The sequence below is a fragment of the Tamandua tetradactyla genome, chromosome 2, assembly GCF_023851605.1.
Source record: "Tamandua tetradactyla isolate mTamTet1 chromosome 2, mTamTet1.pri, whole genome shotgun sequence".
Lineage (NCBI taxonomy): Eukaryota > Metazoa > Chordata > Mammalia > Pilosa > Myrmecophagidae > Tamandua > Tamandua tetradactyla.
Window position 1 is genome coordinate 212,352,550 of NC_135328.1, and position 19,994 is coordinate 212,372,543.

A 19,994-nucleotide genomic window follows, 5' to 3' on the forward strand; every position below is an offset into this window, starting at 1 on the left:
AGGGGCCTGTGGTTGTGCAGCATTACAGGCCTCTGGTGGGTAGGTCTGTTTCATCTCAGGGAGATAGTTAGGCAGCTTTTTGTGACTGTATAACTAAGCCACATTCTCTAATCCTGTCTTTATTCATAAATGCCTTCAAAAATATTATTTCACAGTTCTAGCTACTGGAATATGGCAGGAGAAAAAATTAGAGTCTAACCTTGTGGAACTGACATACGAATGGGGAGGAACAAGAAAGCAGAAAATAAGCAAATAGATATGTGTATAATATGTCAGGTGGTATTGAGTGCTATAGAGAAAAATAAAGCTGGGTAGGGAAATGGAGAATGTTGGGGAGTAGGGTCAGAAGAGCTGCTGCTTTAGATTACAGGATGGGGGCTGGGGTGAGGGCAGGCCTTTCTGATTAGGTGACTGAGGCCTGAAGAAAGTGAAGGAGCGAGCCCCAAAGAAATGGGGGAGTCGGGGAGGGGTACGTCAGGCAGAAGGAATAAGTGCAAAGGTCCTGGGGTAGGCCTGTGCTTGAGATGTTGGAGGCCCAGCAAGCAGGGCAGAGTGGAGAGTTGGGGGCAGTGTGAAGGGTCATTGTGGATTTCACTTTGAGCGAGATGGGGAGCCTTAGGGAGGTCTGAGCAGAGGAGCGATGGGATGTAGCCTCCTTTTAAAAAGACTCATTCTGTCTGGCTAGGGAAGAATTGGGGCAGCCTGCAAAACGGAAGTAAGAAAACTGTTATGAGGCTACTGCAATTTTATCAGTAACAAGACTGGCATTTTAGTGTCTCCCTTCAAATCTCACATCTCTTTCATTCGGTTCTAAACCCAGGGAGAGAACTGTGTCATCTGAACACACCAGCTATTACCAAAATTATATCAGAAATGATTCATCATGAGCAGGAAGTGTTCCTCCATCGGGAATGTGCTTTCTTGGACAAGGTGGAGGAACCATGCAATGGGTACTTACTAACATTTCTGCCACCAAGAATCTATTGTATTAGTGTTTCTGGCCCTCGGGTTCGGAAGGCCTTGTCCACCTGTTCTAGTTTGCTAGCTGCTGGAATGCAATATACCAGAAACGGAATGGCTTCCAAAAAGGGGAATTTAATAAGTTGCAAGTTTACAGTTCTAAGGCTGAGAAAATGTCCCAATTACAGCAAGTCTAAAGAAATGTCCAATCTAAGACATCCATCCAGGAAAAGATAGGTTGGTTCAAGAAGGCTGATATAGTTCAGGGTTTCTCTCTCAAGTGAGAAGGCACATGGTGAACACAGTCAGGGCTTCTCTCTCAGCTGGAAGGGCACATGGTGAAGACAGTGTCATCTGCTAGCTTTGTCTCCTGGCTTCCTGTTTCATGAAGCTCCCCGGGAGGCGTTTTCCTTCTTCATCTCCAAAGGTCGCTGGCTGGTGGACTCTCTGCTTCGTGGTGCTGAAGCATTCTCTGCTCTCTCTGAGTCTCTCTCAATCTCTCTGAATCTCCAAAATGTTTCCTCTTTTATAGGACTTCAGAAACTAATCAAGACCCACTCAAATGGGTGGAGACATGTCATCCCCTAATCCAGTTTAACAACCATTCTTAACTAAATCACATCAACCAGGGAGATGATCTCATTACAGTTTCAAATATACAGTACTGAATAGGGATTATTCTACCTTTAAGAAATGAGATTTATATTAAAACATGGCTTTTCTTAGGGGGCATACTTCCTTTCAAACCAGCACACCACCGAACAGTTTACATTTTGAGTAATATGTCGACTGACCTGGCAGAAAACAGGTGAGTGGTTCCTCATAGACTTTTTGACGGACTGGACGTTACACACAGACTCCCAGCCCACCTTTGGGACCCAGGCCGGTGCCCTGCTCCAGGAGCCTCCTCTGAAAGCATTTTCATTTCTTTTGTCCACCAAGAAATAACTAACCAGGCTGCCAGGCTACAAAGGCATTTGTTAGGGGCCCTTAGAACTGCAATTCGGGGAGCTCGGATTCAGGCGGCAGCCCAAATAGTGTCCTGTCCTGGCATTTCCAGGCAACGGTTTTTAAAGGAAGAGATTAGGCAAGTCGTTTGTGACTGGCAGATATTTGGAGTACTCTAATTGTCCTTCAGGTTAGAAAGTTAACTGAGCGCTTTATCTTGTGGTTTGTTTTACGGTTCGACTGTCCTTGGGGTTTTAAGGCACATCATTGCTTGAGGCACTGCATACTCAGGCAGTTTGTGCTATCTGGCTGAGACCTGCATAAGAGTAACCTACAGAATGACCTCCCAACTCCATTTTAAATCCCTTAGTAAAAGCAACTCTATTTTGTTTTATTTCTGTTAATGATTTGATGTGCCAGGCTTTGTGCAGGAAGCTATGAATGCAGAGATGAGAGATGCACCCTCTGGGGACGGGGTGACCTTGTTGGAGTTGGTGTGGGGACTGGGGAGGGGAAATCTGAATCAGGGGAGGTGGGAACGCAGGAAGCATCCAGGGCAGGCTTCCTGGAGGAGGTGATTCCTGGACCAGGTCTTGAACAGGGGTCGGGAGACATTTTTCTATAACTGGCCAAATAGTAAACATTTAGGCCTTGCAAGTCCTACAGTGTCTATTGCAGCTACTCAACTGCAGCTACTCAATTTTGACATGTAAAGCAGAACAGCACCCACAGATAATGCATAAGCAAATGGGCCTGGCTATTTGTCAATAAAAGGGCATTTACAAAAGCAGGCAGGGGAATGAATTGGGTGGGATGGTGATTTGGCCTGCAGTTTGCCTATCCTGGCTTGCAGAATGAGGACGCAACCACAGTTATTTATTTCAGTGGAGGAGAGAGCATGTAATAGAGACGATGCTTCCCAGATCGTTTCCTAGGCACTCACAGGTCCTCAGGAAGATGAGAACAATGAGGACAGCATGTTTTTTCTGAAGGCCAAGTATGTTTACAGACATTTAATGATGTCCTGCCCTTCTTAACATTATTGATGGACAAATGTTCTCTCTTATAAAATGGTGGTGGGAATGTGTGTGTTTAATGTCCTTACTTGGCAGAACTGAGAATTGCAGTCCCATGTCAGCCTCCCCAATTTCTTATTTTTTACCAGTTGTCATAACTCAAAAGCTTGAGGAGCACAGCTCTGAGCCTTGTCTAGGTGGCCTTTCCCTTAGGGACAGGAGCAGGGACAGGCAGAACCCACTGCCCCAGGGGAGTGTGAACTCAAATGCTTTTATAGGGGCCAGGCAGGCAACAGGAACGAATGAGCGGCCTGAAGCACGGGTACTGTCCCCATGGGACCCCAATGTTGTTTGAACCCCTGATCTATTCTTTTTAGTTCTATTATTGTTCCCTACTCACAGATTTGGGTTTTCCCAAATGCCCTCCTCATTGTCCCCAGTCGTCCCTCAGACTCAAAATAGTTGTTTATTCAATAAATAGGTATTGATTACTTCTGGGCCCCTGTCTATCTCTCTCTCTTTTTTAACTTTTATTAATAAAACCAATCAATATACAAAATGAACATTCTTTTCTTTTTCATCACATAGTTGTATGTTCATCATCATGATCATTTCTTAGAACATTTGCATCAATTCAGAAAAAGAAATAAAAAGAAAACAGAAAAAAATTCATACATACCATACCCCTTACCCCTACCTTTCATTGATCACTAGCATTTCAATCTACTAAGTTTATTTTAACATTTGTTTACCCCTATTATTTATTTATTTTTAATCCATATGTTTTACTCCTCTGTCCATAAGGTAGATAAAAGGAGCATCAGACACAAGGTTTTCACAATCACACAGTCACAATGTGAAAGCTATATCATTATATCATCTTCAAGAAACATGGCTGCTGGAACACAGCTGTACATTTTCAGGCAGTTCCCTCCAGCCTCTCCATTACATCTTGACTAACAAGGTGATATCTACTTAATGCGTAAGAATAACCTCCAGGATAACCTCTTGACTCTGTATGGAATTTCTCAGCTATTGATACTTTATTTTGTCTCATTTCACTCTTCCCCCTTTTGGTCGAGGTTTTCTTAATCCCTTGGTGCTGAGTCCCAGCTCATTCTAGGATTTCTGTCCCACGTTGCCAGGAAGGTCCACACCCCTGGGGTCATGTCCCGCATATGGGGGGTGGGGTGGGCAGTGAGTTTGCTTGTCATGTTGACTGAGAGAGAGGGGGCCCCTGTCTCTTCATTCTCTGAATTTGCAAAGCCCTGCCCTTGATTCTTGCCATATATTACCTACCTTCCTAATTGCTTGACATGTCTTAGTTTTGGCTCTCTTCTTGTATTATAAGCTTGCTGAGGCCAGGCACTTGACTTTCTTCTATATTGCAGACAGCACACGTGCTGGAAAAAACATGGTCTATCTAGTAAAACAAAATGAGAGGGTAGTTTGGATTCTGGCTTCACCCCCTTAAAGTATGGGAATTGCCAAAGATTTCTGAGCCCTGACTCATAAACGACATGCATTAAAGGCTGGGTGCAGACTTAGAACATAGTTAGAATTAAAGCCTCCCCTCCCCCAACACACACATAAACACATTCTTCCCCATTTAGGGCTCAGGAAGTACGAGGTGCTTTAGACTGAATTGAGAGATGTGCAGAATCTCTCTTTTCAGAAATCTGCTCCAAGCATCTCCCCCACCTCCCCTGGGATCCCCAGCTCTGTCTCTACCCTGCGTGGCCTGGGGCCGGGCCAGCCTTTTGCAGGCCAGCTGCTAATGCCTGATGAAATATCCCAGGCGAGTTTTAGGAGACGATGATTCTTGGCATGCAAAGAATATCCACTTTGAACTCTTTAATCACTAATGAGCTTTGGCTTTTGCTCTTTTCACCTCCCCATCTCAGACAGCCTGAGCAAGCAGAGGAAGGAAGACAGTGTCATTTTAATTTCCGTCTCAGCGTAATGTCATGCAAAGCAGCTCCTGCAACACACTCCTCAGGCCACTGGAGAGTTGGGGCCGTGTACAATGAGGGGCCCTGAAAATTGAAATAATGGTAATAGCCCCGACTTTTCCCAGCATGTGCGTGTGCTCCGACCATGTGAGAACTTTTCATGTATCACAGTGTCATCCAGAGAGGACACTTAGGGAGGTGGGGCTCCGTCACACAGCCACCAGGTGATGCAGCAGGGATCTTCAGTCGGGGTGTCTCTTCTGAGGTCTGGGGGCATTTCATGGGGGTCCAGAGGCTATGCTGACAACTTGACCAGTCGAGTCTGTCCAGCCTGGGGATGAGGAGGGTTGTTGGAGATTTCTAGGACATTTCTTTAGGAGGCACTCTGCCTGCAGGAAGCTTTTTCTGAGGCCCTGGCTGGGGCTTCTGCACGTTGGGCTTCCCTGGTCTGGGTGAACAGGTAGTATGGTGCAGGGGTCAAGAGTTGGACTCTGGAACCAGACTCTTGGGGTCAGTCCCAACTCTGTTGTTTCTTTGCTGTGTGGCCTTGGGCAACTTATATGACCTCTCTGAGCGTCCATTTCATCATCTGTAAAGTGGGAATAATTATAGTAGCCTCCTCATCGGGTCAGCAGGAAGATTGAATAGACTAGCATGTACGGCCCTGAGAGCAGCGTCTGGCACCCACCAAGCACGGTGTATCTATCAGCCTTTGTTCTCTATTTTTAACCAAGACAGCTAAGATGATGGGGGCCAGGTAAAGAGAACTGCAAAGTCAGGTAGAGACTTTGCAGGTATCCTCCTTCCTCACCTCCACGTGCCCAAATGCCAGCCCTTCCACGGCCTCTCTGGCCCTCCCACCCATAGCTGTCCTTTGTCTCTTCTGGTCTCCTCAGTAGGCTTTCCCTCCTCTTTCATGCAACTTCTCGCTTCTATCCTGAAATGCCTTTATTTGTGCACATATCCCAGTGTCTGTCCAATCAGACTAAGTTGCTCAAGGCCAGGACCGTGTCTTTTCCTTTTTTTTTTTGTTTTGTATCCCTCCTGACACCCAGCATAAAGCCTGGCCTGTTTAATGAATGAATTAAAGAAAGCCATTTAATAACTGAATAGCTGTCCAGTAACTAAGAGGCGCTCTGTCTTAGAAGGTTATCTACTTAGAGCATCTCAGTCTAAAACAGTAGTTCTCGGTGGAGGGTGGGGTGGGGTGCCCCCATCACCTTAGCTGTCTTGGTTAAAAATAGAGAACAAAGGCTGATAGATACACCGTGCTTGGTGGGTGCCAGACACTGCTCTCAGGGTCGTACATGCTAGTCTATTCAATCTTCCTGCTGACCCGATGAGGAAGCTACTATAATTATTCTCACTTTTCAGATGATGAAATGGACGCACTGAGAGGTCATGTAAGTTGCCCAAGGCCACACAGCAAAGAAACAACAGAGTTGGGACTGACCCCAAGAGTCTGGTTCCAGAGTCCAACTCTTGACCCCTGCACCATACTACCTGTTCACCCAGACCAGGGAAGCCCAACGTGCAGAAGCCCCAGCCAGGGCCTCAGAAAAAGCTTCCTGCAGGAACATGTGACAATGTCTGGTGGCATTTTTGATCATCACAACTGGGCAAAAGGTGCACTGTTGGATAGGGGCCTGGGATGCTGTTAAAAGTCCTACTATGCACAAGACAGTCCCACATACAAAGAATTATCTGGCTCCAAATAGCTTTAGTTCTGAGGTTGAGAAACCCTGGGTCTGAAGTAAGATTCTGCAGAAGAGAAGAGAAGAGAGGACCCCAGAGTCTTGAGCTCGCCTCGTGCAGATCCCCCTTCTGATGTGACCGATTTGCTGGCTGACTCTTTTTAACTTTCCTTATTTCTCTGTCCTTTGTGACCTAAGAAAACCCATTAAGTCAGTGTATCGTATGGTGACAGCTCCACTGAGCATCGTTCCCAAGTCTGCTACGTCTGGAGGGCTTGTGTGTGGGTGTTTTTCAAACAAGCCTGTTTCTTCTAGCCACAGAGAAACGTGAGATGACATTTTCTGAAACTGCTGTTTTGTAAAAATGCCAACCCTAATCTCAAGGTGCAAAAAACATTGTAGGAATCAGGATTGGCTCTGAGAGTAGTGGATTGACCCAACAAAGGTTTGCTTTAAACGGCAGGCTTTGTAGGCCTGTACTGCTGTGTTGTAGTGTTTTCCAGTTAACACCGCTCATTGGAGAAAAGGATTGCTAGAAAGTTTCTGTATCTAAATACATACCTATTTAAAGACTACAGATTAACTCTTGGCTTTAGAAACTTCTTGCACTTTCTAAAGTGCAAGGGATCTATCTTACTTATTTCCACAACATCTTTGGGTTGGGGTAAGGGAAGGAGGGGGTGTTAAGAGGAGGTAAGGTTGATTTTTCCCACTTGTATGCTGAAGAAAACAGTGTCTGCAAGGGAGCCATAACAACTCTGTGTTCCTTCTTTTAAATATCTTTATTTAAGAAAACAAACAGTACACTCAGTACCAACAAAAATGGGTATCTTAGCTTAACCATAGGCATATTTAAACAAAGTGTCAAAATGATCATTGTAAAACGTGTTTGCACAGTAAATTTCATAAACCAATTCAAAATTAAGGCAGCAAGGAAAAAAATCTACGAATTTAGATAGCTAAGTTCTTAAATTCTAAATATTAAGCACTAACTTAAATACCATTTGATCAGCTGGCAAAACTGTGAATGTTCTCAAAATATCAGACAGACAGTTCTGGACAGATACTGTATGATTCTGCTATTATGATTGGTAAAGCCTCCAGTGTTTTGGAGCAGCTAGAGGGAAAAATCTGAGAGGAGGGAATGGTGGCCCGTTACAGATTCTGGGACCTGTTGTTGAAGTGTGCTTTGAAAATTATTGCTTTTTTCTTTCTTTTCTTTGTAATAACTCTGTTTTAAATGCAATTAAAATCTTCAGGAGAGATATATAATAGTTTGACCTCTTTAAGAAAAAAAGAAGCAATCACAAACAGTAGTCAACTGTGGTCCCCAAAGCTTGCAGGGCTCTGCGAGGGTGTGTGAAGTAGGCACTGATTCAGGGGAGAAGTCTGGTTGCTAAGCAACCAGTTGCCATGGGGACAAGAGCATCAGGAGTTTGGCTGTAGACTGTGTTAAAGATGGGCCTGCACAGAAGGAAGAAGGAAGCTCAGACACCCTTCCTCCACCTGGAGAACGAAAGATACCCAAAAAAAGGTGTATGTAAAGGGTGGTTGCCATGTAGTTGGCAGAACTGCTGATCAGCAAAGTGTGAAGAAACAGCCTGACTTTTGGATAATGCTGGAGATGGGTGGAGGGCCATCTTTTTGAACCATGGGATGCCAAAAGAGAGCGAGTGCAGGTTTTCCTGAGGATTGAAGGAAGCTACAGGTGGACAGAGATTAAAGGCAGTTGAACTTAATGTCCAAATGGAGTCTTCACCTTTCTCTGATTACTTGCACTGCAGAGAAGGCACCTTGCCAAAAGGAAGCCTCCAGAGCCAACTGCCCAGGTTCCAATCCCAGCTTCCCCGCTTGCTAGCTGTGTTGCCAAGGGCAAGTTATGTAAACTCCCTGGGCTTCAATTTTCTCATCCATAAAATGGGCATGATAATAGAACTTACTCTTATAAAGTCCTGTGAGCACTTAGGACAGTGTCCGGCAAACGTTCGTTACTGCTACTTTGTTTTCCTTTCCTCTTCCAAATCAGAAGCAGAAGAACCTAGCTCTTTATGCATTTTAATATCCTACCCTTTGTTATATTTGGGTTGTAAAATCATGGCTGTAGTTTGAGTTATATATAGTCCATATTGTATATTAGTTCATACTGCCTATCAGTTTGGCAACAGTCTTTAGCTGCTTAACAAGACGTAAGTGATTATATCTGTGGTTCATGTCCGGTGGAGGTGGGCAGGCAGCAGGGCTGTGTTTGGAAATTGAAGGGCCCTCCCTGTCAGGGGCTTCGCCTGGACTCCTGCCCGCCTTTCCCATCTCAGCTTATACTAAATCCCCCTTTTCTCGCTCTGCCTCCCCTGGCTACACCGTCTTCCCCAAATGCCGAGCTCTTTCCCAACTTCTTCTCTGCCTAGGAAGTTGTCCCCCTGACTGGATCCATCTCATCCTTTAGATTTTAGCTCCTCGCAGGGGCGTTTTCCTCACCACCCCATCTAAAGACGTTCCCAGCCCTCCTTATTGTTTCATGCTGACATTTCCTGTTTTGTACCGATCACAATCTTTATCCAGTTTAGTATTTCTTGATTAATTTATTTACTTTCTAAAAAGAAGCTGCATTAGGGCAAGGACTTTGTTTTGTTCATTACTGTATGCCAAGGACCCAGAACATAGTAACCACTCAATAAACATTTATTGCATAATGAATGGGTGTCCGTCTCCTCCCATTAGAATTGATAGTCTCCGAGGGTAGGGCCCTCGTTTGGCTTGTGTACCGCCCTGCCCTCGGCACAGGCCGACTGCTCAGTAAATAGTAGCTGGATGGACACATGAGAGCCGGGGGGCCGTCTGTCCTCCCACTTAGTTTCTCTTGGCTGGGGCAGGTCTCCCTTTACGTCCCTTATGTCCAGGTCTCTGGCCAAGTTGCTTGAGTTGGAATCTAGGCTTGGCCACTTTCTAGCTGAGCCTCAGTTTCCTAATCTGTCAAATGGGGATGATGTCAGGACGTACTCCATGGGGTTGTCGTGAGAATTAATGGGTTAATGTGTGGGAAGGGCTGAGAGCAGTGCCTGGGCCCCGCAAGTTCTGTGTATTGTTTTCTCTTGTCCTTGTTAGAAAGCATCGACTCAGCACACATTCAGTTGTGATATTTTTCTAGACCAGAAGATGTAAACTTCTAAAATTAGCCAAACACTTTTCAAGTGGAACCGTAAAGAGGACCTCCATGTATAAAACAGAATTAAAGGGTGCAGCTGGGTCGCATTTAGGGGTGAGTCTCCCCGAAGCCCCACCAACCCCTCACACACACTCTCAGACAATTAGAAAGAAGCACTGCCCAAAATGTGCCCCAGGCACCAGCAGCCTCCGAACCACCAGGTTAGTTATTAAAATGCTTATTAAAAATGCAGGGTTTGGGGTCCCACCCAAGACCTATTGAATCAGAGTCTCTGCAGGGGATGCCTGGGAATCCGCATGTCAACTGTCTTCTGGTGATTCTTTAGCACGTGAAAGTGTGACAACCACTTCATTCTAGCTTCAGGGGATACCATTTGAAGGCCGCCTTCAGATATATGCTTATTTCCTTCCCTGCTTCCTGTCAAGGGAAAATCCTTTCAGGCCAGCGGAGCTGCTACCATGTGATGCTAATCTGTCAATCTTAGCTCTGAGGCCAAGGAAAAGGAGGGTCGCATCCCGCTTGAGTAATGGCAACTACAAACTGGAGGGACCCCCACTGGGTGGCACCACCTCCCTTCCCACTGCATCTGCCTCAATTTCCATCCTGGGAGCTGGGCATTTCCTAGGTCTGGATTAAGCTCTGCAGAGGTCGTAAACCCTAAAGAAATATGGTGCCCCTTTCTATCCCCAAGCCGGGTAATTTAAATCAAAACAGCACTTGCCCTTCAAATAGATCAAGGGAGACCAACAAGTTCTGATTTTCCCCGTGGTGAGTATGTTGAGGCTTTTAAACAGATTTAAATTAATTTCCGGTTAACCTTCTCCCCCCATTTTTCAGGGATAGGGTAGGGATCTCCTGCTTTGCCACTCCTTGTTGACCTTCAGGCAATCCTGTGCTGCAGCCTAAACCTCTGTCTCATTCTGCCTGTCTTCTCCATAGGCCTGGACGAAATCCAGTGCTCCCTGCCCATGGGGAACAGGAGGGTATCCCTGCACGAGCTGTCAGAGGCCAGCTTCAAGGAGTGCAAGTTCAGCCTCTCGCTCACAGACCTGTTCATCATCGTCTTCTCCGGCGTAGCCGTGTCCACCGCCGCCATCATCTCCAGCTTCTTCCTGGCCACCGTGGTGCAGTGCTGCCAGAGGTGCACCCCCAGCAAAGACACCGAGGATGAAGAGAAGGACGAGGATGACTGAGTCAGCCCCTCCCATTCCGTGCTTTCCAATATGCCAGCCAGTGGGACCCTCAAAGTAAAGAGGGGAGTGCTGTGGACACCTGCCGTGGGCTGGGCGGAGCCCTGTTCCTTATAGTACAAGTGTCTTGGATGCTGGTGGGTCCAGTAGAGGAGTCCAGGAAGGGTCAATGGCACCTTTCCTGCAGGAGCACCTGCCTCTCAGTCTGAAGTGTAGGTGGAAAGAAGATGACCAGGTCAGGCTTCACCGCTGATGGCTGAGAATCTCCCAAGGAGACCTGAAGCCTTGCAGTTTTTGACCGAAAAAATGATTCCATGCCATTCATTCCTCTGGCCTGGATTGGGAGATCAAAGCATCTCCTTCCTTCCAAGAGATAGCAACTCAAGCTGCCAGGATTCGAGTTCAGATCCCCTGTCATGGGAGTGGGGATTCTTCTCTTTATATAATAACCTTTGGGATGTTATTCAGGAAGATGATAAACGCATATAAGCCAAAAAAAGGCACCAAGGATACAAACTGAGAACTGGCCAAAGGGTTTTTGTTATACTTACATTTTTGCAAGCTAGTTAGGGAAACTTTTGTGGACATAACTCAAACCTTGATGCTTATAACCTAAGAGGTAGCAACTTGCAGAGGCAGGGATAGTCACTTTGAACAATTGTGACGGCCTCTTTGTCAGAATCACTCTTCCCTCTGGAGTACGATGAAGGCGTCTCCTTTCCCACCCCTGGCCTCAGTCTGTTCAGCCAAACAACAGTGTTTGCCATTCTCCACAACTTGCCCTGTGCCAGGGTTGGCGTCTTCAGAACTTGCAGTAGACTTTCCTGGAAGTCAGGATTCCTATTCGATCAGCAGGCTTTTACTGGACCAGTAAGCATTAGAAAACTGGGTTTTGCTTCTGAAAATCCTCCATCATGGGCCTTAGGGTGAGTGAGACGTTTCTTTGGCACGTGGGCTGTGACAGGCAGTGCTTTCTACGATGTAGAGTCCGGTGCTCTGACTGAGAAACTATATGAAACCCATGAAATCATTCACCCCAGTGGGTCCATACAGGAAGACTTGTGTTAGCAACACTGGACCATGCTGGGGCCCGGGACTTAAATCAGGGGCTCCTGAGAGGCTCCCGGGATATTTTCAGCCTAACATCTCCATTGCTTCTCATAGTCTATTCCTTAGGTTTCCATCCTCCTTGGCTCCCTTCCATTTTTGCTCCCACAGATATTTATGAAGTGCTTGCTAAGGCCAGGCACTATTCTAGGCACTGGGGGTATGCACTGAATGAGAAAGACAAGGTCCCTGGTTTCCTGGACCTTGCATTCTTATGGGTGGAACCTAAAGCAAGGAAGTAACACCGTAATCACAGCAACGAGTGCCGGGAAAGAAATGAATGAGGTGACACGGCAGGGGGGTTGGGAAGCCTCTGACTGACCTGAGGCCTGCCTCCTCCTTCTGTCACCTCTCTACCTCCTGTCTTAGTTTCCTGGGGCTGCCCTAACAAAGTGCCCCAAAGGGAGTGGCTTAAAACATCAGGAGCTGAGCATCTAGGTCTGGAGGCCAGAAGCCCGAAATGAATCAGCAGGCTGAGCTGCCTCTGGACACTGTCGGGCTCTGGCAGTGGCTCGCAGCAATCTGTGAGTTCCTTTGACTGGTGGCATAGCTCAGTGCCCTGTCACAAGGCCACCTACTCACCCTCTCCGTCCGCATCCAAATGTCCTCTCCTTATAAAGACGCCAGCCCTAGTCCGGTTTAGTCTCATCTTAACTAATAACATCTTCAGAGATGCTATTTCCAAATAGGGTCACGTTCACAGAAGGAGAATAGGACGTGAAGATGTCTTCTGGTGGGGGGGAGGCAGGGGAGTGTGGGGGGGAGATGCAGTTCAGCCCATAACACTTCCCTCCCTCCTTTCCTGCCCTCCATCTACCGCCTTCACCCTTGGGAGACTCTCGGTCACACCTTCTACCCCCCAGTGATGTTGGCTCCAGTGGATGAGACCCTGGCTCCGAGGGGCTGGCAGCGCCCCTGGGTGGGTGGAGAGGCGAGCAGCCTCTTCCCGGGCTCCACGGTAATGTCAGCATGTCGCAGTGCTCTGCGGACGGGCAACCCCCGTGGGCTCTGGCACCCGGGCCCCCTCGTTGCAGAGAAGGAAAGAACACAGGCCCCTGGAAGCCGCTCAGGGGTCAGTCGCTGCTTTCATTCCCGTCTGGGGGTTCCAGCCATCACTGATACTGTCAAGTCAACAAAGTTTCCAGGAGGTTTCTAGCCAGGAGAGAGAGAAGCTCCGCTGGCATTCTGCTAGGTGAGGAAGGAGTGGAAAAGCAAAGGAGCGGGCCAAGGGGACAGGAGATGGGAATTTCCGAGGCACAGAGATGGAATGTCGGCTTCTCCCCAGGTCTGCTTGGTGCAGCCCCTCCTGCCCCAGACTCCGCTGCTGAGACGTGGGCCGCGCTGGGAAAGCTACCTCTCGGCAGGAGGTGTCCGTTCCCCACGCCACAAGCACAGTACCTGGGATACACAAAAAGGCCCTCAGTCCAGCTGGGCCCAAGCAAGAGCCACAATTTGTTTCTCCCAGAATCCTAGGGAAATGGTGCCCCAAGCTGGGAGAAAGAGCACTGGCTCGTTATTCTAACAGGTGCCAGTGGATGGACTCCTTCCTGAGTCTGTTTTATTCTGTCAGTCTGCCTCCAGTGACCCACGCCGGCCAGTGGGCTCAGCTGTTTCCTTAGAAGGCATGAGCCCTGCCCAGCGCAGGGGCCTGCTGGTCATTTAGTAATAAAATAATGAACAGGAAGGGATGCCGCGGGGCCTGCCGGGCAAGGACCAACCAGCGTGTCTGCCCACTGTGCCCCGGAGTTCTGAGTAAACACGATTCTGGAGAAGAAGAGGAGGATTTGAATGCTGCTTGGATACAAAGTTTCTGGGAAATGCTGGGGACATTGGGGACCGCTGAAACGAGAACTGAGAAAATCCTGATGTGAAGGAGGCCAGGAGCCACATCTGAAGCAGGGAAGGGCCTTTTCAGGGGGGGACCCGGTACCCCCAGCAGACAGTGACTTGGTGCTCCCTGACTTGCCCTAAGAATGTCAAATTATTGTTATTTTTGACAACACTATCGAAAGTGCTCCTGACCAATGGAGGGTCTCCTGGGTGCTAGGAAAGCCTCTTTCCCAGATCCCCTTGGGGGATGTTTGCACCTCAGTTCAAATCTCACCTCCCCAGTGTCTCTCTTCATCACCCTACCCCATGGGTTTCTCTGCACAGCACATACCATGATGTGACTTTATCCTATTTGTTTACATGTTTACTGTTCATTTCCCTGCACTCCAACGTGGGCTCCCAGGGGCAGGAACTCGGGCTGTTTGCGTGCCCAGCTGTTAGAGAAGTGTCTGGCTCCTACTTGGTGCCTCATACCTATTGGTTGAAAGAGCAAATAAATGAATACTAGGCACTCTACAAGCATGAGCTCTGTTTAAGCATGCTCACAACTCCAGGAGGCAGACACGATCATCCAAAATGTTATGGCTGCGGAACCCGAGACTCAGAGGAGGTAGGTGGATTCCAGGAAGCAGCACAGCCAGAACAGACGGCAGCGCCTGCGTTTGTTCTTGGCTAGGATGGTGGTTCGTGTGTATTTAAGTGCCGGCCACGCCGTGCGCTGAGTCAAGCCCTTCTCATTTCAGCAACGCACAAGTCCCGAAGCAGTGCCAGGTTCTCCGGGGAAACAGAACCAATGGGATGTGCGTGAGCATGTGTGTGTGTATACACAAATAGACGCATATGTGTATACACACACACACACAAGTACACATTAAGAGATTAATTCTGAGGAATTGGCTCACATGATAGTAGGGAATGGCAAGTTCAAATCCTGTAAGGCAGCCCAGCAAGAGGGAAACTCAGGCAGGAATGAATGCTACCGTCTTAAGGCAGCATTTCTTCTTAGCCGGGAAACCTCAATTTTTGCTCTTAAGGCCTTCAACTGATGGGGGACACCCACCTGGCCGAAGGCCCCCCGTCCTTTCAAGGTTAATCACACCTACACAATGCCTTCACAGCAACACCTAGATTTGCTTTTTTTTTTTTCTGTATGCTGTATGGTGGGGTCACTTTTCATTCTTTTCCCATGGGATTATCCCCTTATTGCAGCACCATTTGCTGAAAAAAAATTTTTTTTTGGTGGGGGGGATGTGCACGGGCCGGGAACTGAACTCAGGTCTCTGCATGGTAGGTGAGGGTTCTACCACTGAACCATCCTTGCACCCCTAGACAGCTTGATCTACAGCTGGCACCCCGGACCCAGCCAAGGTGACTCAAAGAATTCACAATTGCAGGCAGGAACTATTATCACTTCCCCTTTGGGGTCCATTCCTTCACCTCCACTTTGCCTCTGAGGTTTGGACCCGGGAGTCACGTGTGGAGCAGGGCCATGGCGCAGGCAGCCAGTGATGGACGGACTGGGAATTTGGCCACAAGTGGGCTGCTTGGCCACCGCAGGACACAGCCCCTCCCCCAGCTGGTGGCACAGGCCTGGAGGGAGAGATGGGACAGCTCGTTTCTTGGGACTGTCTGTTGGGGAGAGGCAAAAGCAGTGGCTGCACACACCCAGGATTAGTTCATTTCAGGTCTCAAACCCAGCGTCTCAGACCTTTGCGGGACTGTCAAAGCCATCAGAATAGCCTGTCTCATTGTCTTGCTCTCTTTAGGATTTGTTGACCAGAGGGTCCTGACAGCACCACAGGTCAATTCTTATCGGCATGGCAGCAGGTACCACCAAAGTGGCCCTTGGGCCTGTGCAAGGGAGGGCCCTCTCGAGGGTCCAGTGCTTTAGAGAACCCTGCTCTGGCCTGTGCCCTGCTGTGCTCTACCCTATGGGGTGAAGTATCCATGGGGCCAAGAGCACATGTCCACCCAGAGCCAGTCTCCCCCTTTCTAGAACATTCTCTGGTACTTCGGACCTGAGAATTCCCTGCCCAGATGACTCACTTTAGGCCAGTTGGGCCTCTTCCCGGCATCCCTCCTCCAACATTGACTAAGGGATAGATGTGGGTGGAGATGTGAATGGACATTGGGGGTGCTGAGACCCCTAGAATGTGCAGGCTGGAGAGGTGCAGGTGGTAGGAAGTGCAGGGGTGCAGCTCCCCCCACTCTGTCCTATTCCAGTAAAGCTCTCCAGGGATTCAAGAATGTGCAACCTAAACTTGGTGTCCAAACTATGAAGAAGGTATTTTTGTCAAGGTAGCTGGGTAGTTCTATCCAGTTTTCTGTAACAGTTTATCTTCATAGATGTCTTGTAAGTATTTAGATAGAGGTGTGTGTGTGGGGGGGTGCATTTGTACACTTGTCCTGCCTTCCCAGATATGAGGAGTGTCCTCACACCACAGCAGGAACCAAAGGACCCTGGATGCCCTGGCTCAGAGCCCCAGGATGGGATACGGCTTCTGCCCCTCGTAGCTGGTCCATACAGGGCTTCAGATGGGAAGAAAGGCTGAGACCCATTTACACATCTGACTTCTTTCCTTAGTGATGGGACAAATACTTTTCAGTTTGCACTGAACATCCACGCTTCCCCATCCTCCCCCTCCTCCTTCTCTTCCCCTTTCTCCCCCTAGCCCCCTCCTCCTCCTCCCGACATCCCCACAGGCTCTGATGGTCAAAGTGACAGGCTTGAATCTCAGATGCGGTGTCCAGGGAATGGCTGGTTTTTCCTCTGTGAAATTTAACTGGACTGTGGTTCTCCCACCACAAGCACCTCCAGCCTGGGCCTGGGCTGTCACTTCCCTTTCGGGGTCTCCTCGATCTCAGGTGTGGTTTATTATCTACCAAGTGGTCTCTTCAAACCCTGCCTGGTGAGTCCTCCCAAAGCAGACCCCCATAGCTCTCATTTGCCTGCAACCAACAAGGTAGCTTTGTTCTTTGATGACCCCAGGTTAATAAACACCCATTCAAACGTTTAAATTGTTTTTTTCCCATAAAAGATATTTTAAAGGGGGAGAAAAGGCACGGTTCTCTGCTGTTTGGACACACCATCTGTGTTTGAAAAACATGCCTTTGCAGAGTGTGAGTTATTGTATTTTGGCCTTGGGAAAACACCAGTGCTGTTTTGGTGACACTTCACACCCATGTTCAGCCTCGGTGGCTGGGAACTCGCCACTCTCCGGAGTTCCTGTGATTGGAACCGCAGCTGGGAGCTGGTTTTCCATGAGTTGTTCTTTCCGAGTTTGCCACTCGGTACAGAACCAATGTCGCCTTCTGAGCCTCTGGTGGTGAAGGATCATAGTGAGGCAGTCGAGTGCTGACGAGCCTCAGAAGAGCCCCCAGCCGGCGGTGGTGGGCAGTGGCCTGTCGGCTCCACCCCAAAGCAACCGGAGCCACGCATGAGCCACCGGAAACCTCACGTCCTCTGAATTCTTAGCAGGGACACAATGAGGTCGTGGGATGGGAAGCTGCCAGCTGAGTGCCTGGCACGTGGGACACGCCCAGGTTTACAAATGACCGTTTCAGTAAGCTTGAGGGAGTATGGGGAATTCCCCAGGTGGGGAAGTTTACAGTTCTGTGCTTTTCTTCCACAGTCCCTCGAGGGACAAATACTTTTCATTTTATGCCCACAACATTTTGGAATGCGTCACGGTATTGCCTCAGCCTATGCAGAAAACTAAGGTCTCATTTCTCGTTTCAGGTTCTGTGTTAAATAAAGCTGAGTTAGATTGTTCCAATAACTGACTGAACAGGTTAAATCCGATAGTGTGCCGCAGAAAATTCAGATTTGGGGTAAAATAAATCTCTCCTCCATGGTCTCATATAGAAATTAAAATCTTAAAATACAGACAATGTTCCTCTTCACCTTGTATTCTTGTTCACTTTAGTTCTAATCAGATCAATTTTATTTATTATTCTTATTGAAGTCTGCCCCCTTTTTCAGTTTCTTCAGCAGTTGCTCTATGGAGATTTTTTTTTTTTTTAAGAATTAATGCAGCTTCTTCAGCACCTACAGAGCTGGAGAACTTCAACTGTGAGTCTCAAGTGTCACACACACACCCGAAATTACAGGGTGCTACCAGGTTACATGCAAAGAGCAAAACATCTCAGAATTATAAATAACAACTAAAGCTTAGAAACAAATGTGACTACTGCAAGAGCTTACAATCTGGGTCCCAATTCCTTTATGATTATTTTCTAAATGAAAATAATTTCCAGAGATAAAAATATTTGAGAGTGAACTAATATTGAGATTATTAACTATAGACCATAGCAGAAGTTCTGTCTGATTCCCCTTTACACTTTTACTAGGGTTATGTTAATTAATGGATAGGGCATAATGTATAGACTTGCCTTGCTTCCTTTGTGTGTGTGTGTGTGTGTGTGTGTGTGTGTGTGTGTATGCTGTAAGGCATGGATTACATTTCATTCTTTTTTCCATGTGAGTATCCTGTTATTGCAGCACCATTTGTTGAGTCATTGTTTGTTTTTTCTTTCTTTGTTTGCTTGTTTGTTTTTGGAAGTGCATGGGCCAGGAATCGAACCCATGTCTCCCACATGGCAGGCAAGAATTCTACCATGGAACTACCCTTGCACCCTCTTTCCTTCCTTTTCAAAGTGTCTTTTTGTTGAAAATGAAGCTCTGACCTATAGTCAACTGTCAGCACTTATGGAGACTCATCGGAGTAAAATAATATAACTGACAAGAAAATGTGGTTGTTTCTGGGACAGATAACGACTTTAAAATAACTAAAACCATGACTAACAATCTAATATCATGCAGATCACTATCAGGGCATAGTATGGACAGTGAGAACATTGTTAAGCCCCTAGGAATTTTATATGATCTTTAAATATTTATATGAACAATAGTTCATCAATACAAATTCAACTATCAGCAGGTTAGAAGATCCTTTTAATTTTGACATTTCCTATATGATTTATAACATATTAAATGAACTAATTATTTTTAGCATTTCTCTTTCTACAAGGTGAAAGAATAAATCCTCTGCAATTCTCTAGGGGTTTCCTGGAAAACCCCAAAGATGGTTTGAAATAAAAAACATTCCTTAGGGTTTCACCTTGAGTTGAATACTATGTTAACTAGGAAAAGGACCACTGTGAAACAATATTGGTTCTTTATTTTAATTAAAGTTAAGAAAAGACTCAGTTTTTTTTTAAGTGAGAAAACTTGTTTTTAAGATAATAAAAGATGATAAAGTTAATACAAACATTAAATCAACAGAGATATGATTTGATATGACCTTAGAGTCTGTTTTTTCTTAAACAGCAAGGACATTGTGAAGTTGTAATATTGTAAAGTTAACATAAAGCACAAGAAGTTATTCTGATAAAACATAGACTTTCTGCCTTTTACTCTGGTTATTCAGAAAAGAAAACCTTTATAATCTCTTATTAAAACAGACTAATAATCCAAGAAATCTTTATTACTTTAAGAGACAGAAAACCAAATCTTAGTTTTGCGTCAGTATATTATCTGTTCCAAAGCCTTTTAAAAACTTTATAGATAGACCCATCAAATCTTTCCCAGCTCTGACCACAAGAAATAGATTTCCTTTTCTGTAAAGCATAAGCAACTTTCTGTATTTATTTGGGTCCTGTCCTACATTTTCCTTTATCTCATTCTGTTTTAAGACAAAACTACCCTCTTTTTCTTTAATAAAAGAAATACATATCCTGTTTTCCTTATATAATTAAGTTACTAAATGATTTTGGAAACTCTTCATCTTACAACCTATAATTATGGTCAATTCAAACTTGTCGGAATAACAACTCAAATTGGCTAAATGCAAACATAATTTTCTCTTCATTTTAAAATACTTAGTAGATTCAAACTAGCTCATTTGATTAGTAAATCTGTATCAATTTAGGGAAAATATCAGTAAAACAAAATTGTATGCTTGTATTGTACTTAGCTCATAAGGGATGGTTGTCAGAAATATTATTTTCTTCAGTTTACCATTTTATCAGTATTTCAGCGATATATTTTATGAAGGGTATATTTATGAAATAGTTTTCTGTAGATAAGTTGGGTGGGCTGGCTAATAAGGCCAAGCCATGATTTAATTGCAGGT

At 46.3% G+C, this 19,994-nt stretch overlaps 1 protein-coding gene across 1 annotated transcript in view; it reads left to right on the forward strand.

The window, feature by feature from the left end:
• Positions 1-12,664, forward strand: part of LRRC38 (leucine rich repeat containing 38) — a 32,515-nt gene extending 19,851 nt beyond the window's left edge. Inside the window, exon 2 of the mRNA XM_077138059.1 lies at positions 10,673-12,664. Within this exon, the coding sequence (XP_076994174.1) occupies positions 10,673-10,926 (254 nt within the window). The 3' untranslated portion in view covers positions 10,927-12,664. The remainder of the gene's footprint in view (positions 1-10,672) is intronic.
• The last annotated feature ends 7,330 nt before the right edge of the window (positions 12,665-19,994 follow it).